General features: G+C 37.4%; 2 protein-coding genes across 3 annotated transcripts in view; both read right to left on the bottom strand.

Moving 5' to 3' along the window:
- Positions 1-2,226, bottom strand: yeats4 (YEATS domain containing 4). Of its 2 annotated transcripts, none has more exons than XM_020599563.1 (7): positions 1,943-2,222; positions 1,633-1,752; positions 1,403-1,469; positions 1,178-1,272; positions 910-999; positions 647-734; positions 1-473 (listed from the first exon to the last, which is right to left on the bottom strand). In XM_020599563.1, exons 1-7 carry the CDS (start codon positions 1,991-1,993, stop codon positions 304-306), a joined length of 681 nt encoding a protein of 226 aa, XP_020455219.1. In that variant the 5' UTR covers positions 1,994-2,222; the 3' UTR covers positions 1-303. The 2 variants fall into 2 exon arrangements, with proteins under 2 accessions (XP_020455219.1, XP_020455220.1); XM_020599564.1 differs by having other exon boundaries at positions 394-473; positions 588-734; positions 1,943-2,226.
- A 2,302-nt stretch (positions 2,227-4,528) lies between these two features.
- The window catches only part of cpsf6 (cleavage and polyadenylation specific factor 6), a 17,187-nt gene continuing 14,035 nt past the window's right edge, over positions 4,529-7,680 (bottom strand). Inside the window, exon 11 of the mRNA XM_020599440.1 lies at positions 4,529-5,888. The gene's annotated coding sequence lies outside the window, so the exon portion shown is untranslated. The remainder of the gene's footprint in view (positions 5,889-7,680) is intronic.

Below are 7,680 nucleotides of genomic sequence, written 5' to 3'. Positions count from 1 at the left end.
ATTTTTTTCCACTTTAATTCAGCCAACATGGAAAAAAAAACAAATAAAAAAGCAATAACAGGTAATTACAAAATCTTTGTTTCAGTTGAAAGCAGGTCAGCTTAGAACACTCTTAAGATTCTGATGTTTTTTTGTGTACCGCTGTAAAAAAACAACCAAAACACTAATATTAAGGTCTTGGTACAATCCAGTATTGGAAGTTTAAGTTAAAAATGCTTTTTTCCTCTCTTTTCCAAAGCAGGGATGAAGTCAGAAGTCCTGCCGGATAATTATGTCCGTGTGTGTGTTGTGTTAGTACATTTTTCAATGCTCCTTGTGGTCTCCGTCCTCCTCGAGTTTCCTGATCTCTGCCTTCAAGTAGTTGATGCTTTCTCTGCTGGCTTTGAGTTTGTCTTTCAGCTCTGCAATCTCCTGACTGGTTCTTTTCTTTGCTGCTTCCATTTTCTCCTTGGTCCTCTGCTCCAGCTCACTGACTGCGGATGCAGGAAGGTGTGGACATAAGCACAATTATAGCAACTCAAATCATGTGTACGTTACTCTTCAGCACAGCATCACATACTAGTCAAAACTAAAGTGACAACACTAGCCTTTATACACACACTTGAATCCTGTGTTTCTATGTTCATTGTGTATGAAGTGCACATACACTCTGTCTCATGCTTGTATGCTCCCAGGGTCAGCTGTCTTGATGTAGTCAGTAGCTGCTGCATCATGGCTGTAGGATCCTGGAAGATCTGAGAAACATTCAGGTGTATCAGTTTCACAATCCTTAATTTCCAGCTAAGCCTCTCTGGTCATTTCATCTATTACGTCAAAATACTAATACCATGTAGTTGAAACAGTTTGAAAGTATAAATTTCACAAGGGTGAAAACCCATGGTCATAAGCATCTGCATGAAAGCACTGTACCATTTCATCATAGAATTCAGAGACAACTGTCTTCTTAGGCATGGCACTGGAATCTGACTGGAAAAGCTTCAACAGATGGTACAGTGTCACCTAAGACACAGACAAACACAGAACACCATCAAAGAATCAGCAACACTTTCTACTAAATACTAATTCTTATGTGTTGAGAATGTAGTATTAAGATGCAAAGCAGTTACATACTTCTAGCATTAACTATGGAGCTGAAACACAGTATTTAAAATTTCTGATAACTAGTGATGGCTCTTACAGGTCTCTCATTGGGATCAATGAAGAAAATCTTGATGACAATCTCAAACTCGCCCCAGCCCGTTTCTGTAATCTCATATGGAGGCTTTGTCACCACTGGAAAGCAGAAAAACCACAATAAACTAGATGGACCACCAACTCAGTCACACCGTGAAAGCTTTATACTGCCATTATATATCTGCTCCTATGCTTCAGGTGCAAACTTGTAACATAATGGTCTACTCACCTCTCAGTGGGTTACCGTAGCTCTCATGTAGCTTAAACTGGATCTTCTTCACATAAGCAGACATATCCTGGTAGGGCAATGTTATGTATACATATAAACAAAATTAAGGAACAATTTTTAACCTGAGAGCAGAAATGGCTGCCCTAATATTTTCAACTAGTTGCAGTGTGTAAATATAAACTGCAGTATTTAACAGCCTTGAACAGCTTTGATGTGAACTGATGTCTGACCTCATTTCTGTAAGGCTTCACGTAGACTGACCACTGGTGTGTGTGTCCATCCTCCTCTCTCTTCTTCCCAAAGTAACGAGCAACGTTTCCAAACACAATGGGCTTCACAATAGTCACTCCCTACACATCACACAGAAAACACATTGATTCATAAACATGTGCTATTGAAAAACAAGTATACTGTAACAGCATATTTCTGCCATACTATCTGATTTATATAAGCTACCAAAATGCCTCTACTCGGCCAGTGTATCTATTTAAAAGATAAAGCGAATGAATTGTTTCAGAACGCACACTAGCATGGCGTTACCTTAACTCGTCCCCCGGAATCTGGACCAAATTCAGTCATCTTTTTGAACATAGTACAGTGACGTTGATCTCCCAGCAAACTTTATAGGACTCTTGTTCCACAGCACCTACCTAGATTTAATAACGCGGCCATTTAAAGCATTAAAAGTGTTATCTATATAACACGCAACCTTGTTTCGTACTGCGAGTCAAACAAGTGCCGGAAGTTGAAAGTGCAACATCCTTAGTGCTCCGATAGGAATGGGACAAGTAGACATTACAGTTCCGTTGTATCATGTGTTCCTTATTCCAACCAGATAGCCTATTTAACCTGCCCTAAACCATAACAATGGCTATGGAACAAAGACGGAAAACAGACTGCTAATTGACTAATCTGTGAATAAGTAAATATATTTGTTGTGAATAATAACTTCTACCCACACACGCTCCAAATGTCATTTCCGCTGTCAAATCTGTTAACATTACAGACTAATTTGATCAAATTACAGCAGCCGACTTTCACAAATTTCCTGACTTTCTGAGCTCTTCCTTTGCTTAAATGTGGTCTAATTTGGTTGAAAACGGAGCGATTGAAAAAAAATCCTTTTCAACACAATCTTGTTATGTTAGACCACCTCAATTGTCCGTTGTGTATTTTTTATTAGCTAAAAAATGAAGTCATTTTAATATTTTGACCTATACACCACCAATTTGGGCAGCATTTTGAATAAAAAAAATAACTGGCTTCAGCTTACATAATGGTTTTATACTTGTATAGCGCTATTCTATGCATTGCAGCACACTAAAAACGCTTTCACACTACTTGGCCATTCACCCATTCACACTCGCACATCACCAGGAGAAACTGGAGGCTCTGTCTTACTCAAGGACACTTCGACATGTGGACTGGACAGGCCGGGAATCGAACCGTTAACCTTCCGGCTTGTAAACGCCCCCATTACTGAACTAGGGGCCAAAACATTTTGCCCATATCTAATGACCTTAGTAAATACGCAAATACATAAAGTCACAAGAGCAAATTGAATTCAGAAATATTTTATTTGTTTAGACTATTGACCATTTAATTGGGCTCCATGTATCTATAACAGTAGATGTATATTCAGAACAAGACATCATTAGCAACAGGGATGTCAAAAGTCTGGAATGGAAATAAAATAAAATGTACCCCCCTATTCTATAATAGCAGGATATACAAGTTCTCCAGCTACTGTAAAAATTTTAAGTTATGTAGCCCTGAGAGTCCCCGCCTTTTTACAATTATTTATATTTAGTCAAATTCCACTTGTCAAACACATCTGACCAATAAAGCTGATTCTGATTTACACACATAAAAATAACTACAAAATTCAACAAAGGCGGACAATTCCCTACATTGGGTCTTAGTTTGGGCCCTTAGCTTAAATTTAAACATCTATTCCACAGTGTAAAGGTAGCTAAAGATCAGATCATATAACTAATGAAAACATTCTACATTACACCACTCAAGTGAAATACTGAAAACACACAAAGATACTTTCCAGCATCTTGTCAGAGGTAGAGCGTTGGTCTGGTTTAACCTAGCTTCATCCAGATTTCCTCTGGACTGTTTCTTCATCAGTGATGTAGACCTGAAAACACTTACCTTAAGCTCTATGGAGAGATGTCAACACAAGGCAACTACATGTGACACCAAACTGTTGTTACTGAGAGATCTGTATACATGTTCTTATTCTGGCTGAGTAGACCTCTGTTTAGGTTCATACTAGGTGGAGCTGTGCTAAAATGTACATGTACATAAAGTTGTAAAGCGTCATGCCCCTGCTGGTGCAACAGAAGAGGAAAAGATGTCCATCAAATTACAACTGTACGACATGGTCAAGTCAGCCACAATAATATTAAAACAAAAACAAGGCCAAGTAGGGGCTTAAAATGTCAAAAAGAATCATGCAAAAATCTGCCTCTTAAGTGCAAAAGTTCAATTTTTCACATTTTTTGTATCAAAACCCAATTTACATTTAAAAAAAAACTCATTTACAGATCTTACAGGGTTACGGGTGCAGAGAGCTTTCAGTATACTGTTAGAACAAGAGCATAGTTCAAAGACGGGGGTATAAAAATGCTTAGTTACTATTACAATGTGAATATCTTTTCATTAAAGTTCTGGGTGATTACTGTAGCCATTACAATGGAGGAGGATGGGGTCCACAATTTATACATCAGGTACATACCTTTGGTGGTGCAATATTTTAGAAGGTGTCATGGTGATATGAACCAACATGACAGAGAAACATCCATTAACAAAACAAAACACTAAGCTGTAACAGGTTAGGAGAAGGAAGAAGAAAACAGAGGCACTGTGGACATGTTAACCTATTATCAGGTGGTGATTCTGTCCGTAGTCATTTGTTTTGGATTACAAATCTAACAACAAGCATTATGACAACCTCTGATGAAACACTGTTGCCACAAATCTTGAGTATTTTTTTCCAAGTGAAAAATTGGTTTGGGCTTATTATTCAAAGTCATACATCTAGGTCAACTAAGTCCATTATATTAGTAAAAAATTTGATTTGAGCCTGTAAAGAAAATAAAAACAAAAGGAAAATTGCTTATGTGCCAAATCCATTACATTTATCATTTAAAAGCTCTGTATGACAAAGTGTTGACATTCTATTTCAACAACGCAAGACAAACAAATGGACGGTCGAATAAAAGATGCAGCGCACTGCATAATATGACGAAGTTAGTGTTTTGCTCCATAATTCATAAAACATGTATAGAATGTATAGAAACAAGCTGTACTGAATTAGGCCTTTATGAGGCAAGAGTTTTAAAAGCAAACACACAAAAACATGGCCCTGTGGAACGTAGGAGCAAATGGCAAATTTTCACCAAACATGATTGGTATTTGAATAAAGACCAATTACATGTAGGCTTAAACTACAATGGCTGATAAAACAAACATGGGTCAAATCTTTGAATGAATGCATTTCACATTAACAAAACATAGTAGAGACTCGAAAGACAATTTGGTGGGAAATGTTCTAGTGCCGACTACTTAGTGTAATCACAAACATCTGAAACCACTTGTGAACATTATCCGTCCTTTTTTTTTTTTTGGTTTACAGTGTGAGGTTCAAAGCTGCCTTTACCAGCACAATAGTTCAGCTTGTTGATAAAGTCTGATATTCTCCCATCCTCTACTCAGAGCACATTGCAAAATCATACATACCTTCAATTGATCTTACCTTGTAGAAAATGTATCCCTTTGAAGAAAAAAAGAACTAAAGCCATTAGCTAAAAAAATATTAACTAAAAATAGATATTCATTATGAAAAACATTCTGCAGTCCAAAAATGTACATTCAAATGGGTAGAGGAATTCACCAAATGCAGAGTACCCCAGTAACTTTTTTTTTATTACAACACCATCTAATCTTTAATCAAAAGCAGACATTTACAAACATACTACCAATGAAAAAAAGAGAATAAGAGGGAGGAAAACACCAAATATACCCTATAAAATCTCATCTCTAAACTCAACGTACACAGCACAGTGAGCCAAGGGCAAAAAACAAAACAAAATGGGGGGGTTATTATTCTATCTGGGGGTCATGCAGGCCATTTTATTGTTTCTTTTCAAAAAGAAAAAAAAAAAAAAGCATCACACACGTTCACAAAAAATAAAAAAAATAAAAGCAATTTGGAAAGTTTTTCTTTCACCTTTAGTTACTATGAGAAAGGTTTGGAAAACACAGCCTTACACAGGTCAGGGTCTTCCATCCACTGCTCTTAGTCAGGCAGGCAAGATGAACAGAGAGAAGGATGGGTGGAGAAGGAGAGAAGAGATGGAGGAGTGGAGGAAGAAGTAGTGGTGGTTGTAAATCTTCGCTGGTCATGCATGGTGGGGAAGCAGTGGTGCACAAAGTGTTCCTCCTTTTCCTTCCATTCATCCTTGATCCTCGTGAGCTGAAAGGTGTCAAAACGAAGGGTGGAGTTTGGTTTCGAGGCAGCCCAATAGCCCCCCCCAACCCAACCATTAAACCTCTAAACTACACATAGTGCACACCAGGGCTGGGTTCAATTCACCATCACTTTGAGTCACAAGGTTGGGGTTTGGCCACTCACTATGGCAAAGACTTAACAGAAAGCAGAACAATTCAATTAAAAGAAAAACATTTATGACATTAACATCAGATTCCCTTTAAATTCTCAGGTGACTGTGTATTGGCCCCAACCCTAGCACAGACAAAGAAATATGTCATGCAGACCTGAACACGAAATATCCAAGAAGCAGAGGTGAAATCTATCCTCATGTACAAAAAACATAAAATGCTATTCATCACAATTAATGACACATGGATTTTAAACTGCTAATTCATCCTGTGTGTATGTGGAGTAAAATCTTCTTGATTCTTACATTTTTAGGAAGACAGACAAGAAATAAGAACCATGTATAAAACTATCCTGGGACACTTAGGTTTCACATATATTTACAGAATTGTCAGTGATAGTAAATTCAAGGATAAACATGAGGAAAGAACTTATCTGAAAAGCAAAGCTATGCTGAGGTGAAAAGCACTCATTCTCCATTGTAGACAGATTAAGCAAGCAAATTACATAGTCTATCTTCACAGGGTCACTTCTACATATTACACCTGTTTAATGTGGTCTGCATAAATTATGAAGTTTTCTGGGAAAAGGGTAAATATTAGATGTAGAACAAAAACAGTATATCTGTCTCTGTATTGACATTTCCCAAAAAAGCTAGCTTCTACAGTACACATATCAAGGTTTTTCACCCATCAATGTGATGGGGTGACGTTACTCAAATGCAGTTTTCAATAAAGAGCGATTCTCAAAATGACTTTCTTCCTCTCCATCATGTTTTATTTTAAACTTTGTTCTAAAATCCTCAAGCTTGTATTGTTGAAAACTGTGACAACACTAGTTTTGAGCAATAGAGTAAAACCTAGAGAAGGGAGAGTAGATCAAAACTACGACGACAAAGGCACCAAACTGACTCAGCAGATAACACTTGGCCACAAGAACTCTTACTGTGGCTCTCAAAAGCATCTCATGACTTCAACAGATTAGAGAAATAAAGTCCTCTTAATGTCAATGTGATTCAGTATAACCCGGTATGTTCTGGTAATCATAAGGCCAGTGAAGAAGCAGTAATATTTTGTGTTATGAGAAAGACAGAGTCCATTTTGTGAGCTACAGGCAACTAGAAAGACAACCTCTTGCTCATAATTATAAATGGCAGCAGCAAAGCTCTGTAAGCCAGCAACTGTGATCTACTGACCCAATTATATCTCTCCAGATTTGAAATCCGTCTTCAAAAAAATAATACATTTTTCAGGTGAAATGACAACAATTCCGATATAGAAAGTGACTTCAATTAACTAGGTGTTCCTCTGACTTCAAAATTAAGTTTACTGGGGCCTGATAAGAGGCATTGCTTTATAAGGTGCAAAGATGCCCAGCAGTGGCATCACCACCGAAAAAGCACCAGGTCACATCAATACAGATGATTTTACATGGTTCAAAGGTTTAAATGCATGTTGAAACTTGATTTGTTTTTGCTATATAAAGAATCTTTATATGGCTGATAACAAAAACAGCCGTGAATATTTTACACATTGCACTAGTAAAAGTCAATGGCATGGCTTGATACACAAGTTAATTAAAGAGGTCTATTATATCCAGTACAAGTGGGGATGGGCATGAATCTTTGTCAGTGGTCAAATTATATCAA

Source organism: Monopterus albus, unplaced genomic scaffold, assembly GCF_001952655.1.
Source record: "Monopterus albus unplaced genomic scaffold, M_albus_1.0 scaffold41.1, whole genome shotgun sequence".
Classification (NCBI taxonomy): Eukaryota; Metazoa; Chordata; class Actinopteri; order Synbranchiformes; family Synbranchidae; genus Monopterus; species Monopterus albus.
Note: the sequence above shows the minus strand (reverse complement) of the source record. Positions and strands in the feature narration are given on the sequence as shown.

Coding starts and splice junctions, on each gene's coding strand:
- yeats4 (XM_020599563.1), bottom strand. CDS start 1,993: ATGTTCAAAAAGATGACTGAATTTGGTCCAGATTCCGGGGGACGAGTT. Junction 1,753..1,942: donor ATTCCGGGGGACGAGTTAAG/GTAACGCCATGC, acceptor TGTGATGTGTAG/GGAGTGACTATTGTGAAGCC. Junction 474..646: donor ATACAAGCATGAGACAGAGT/GTATGTGCACTT, acceptor CTGCATCCGCAG/TCAGTGAGCTGGAGCAGAGG.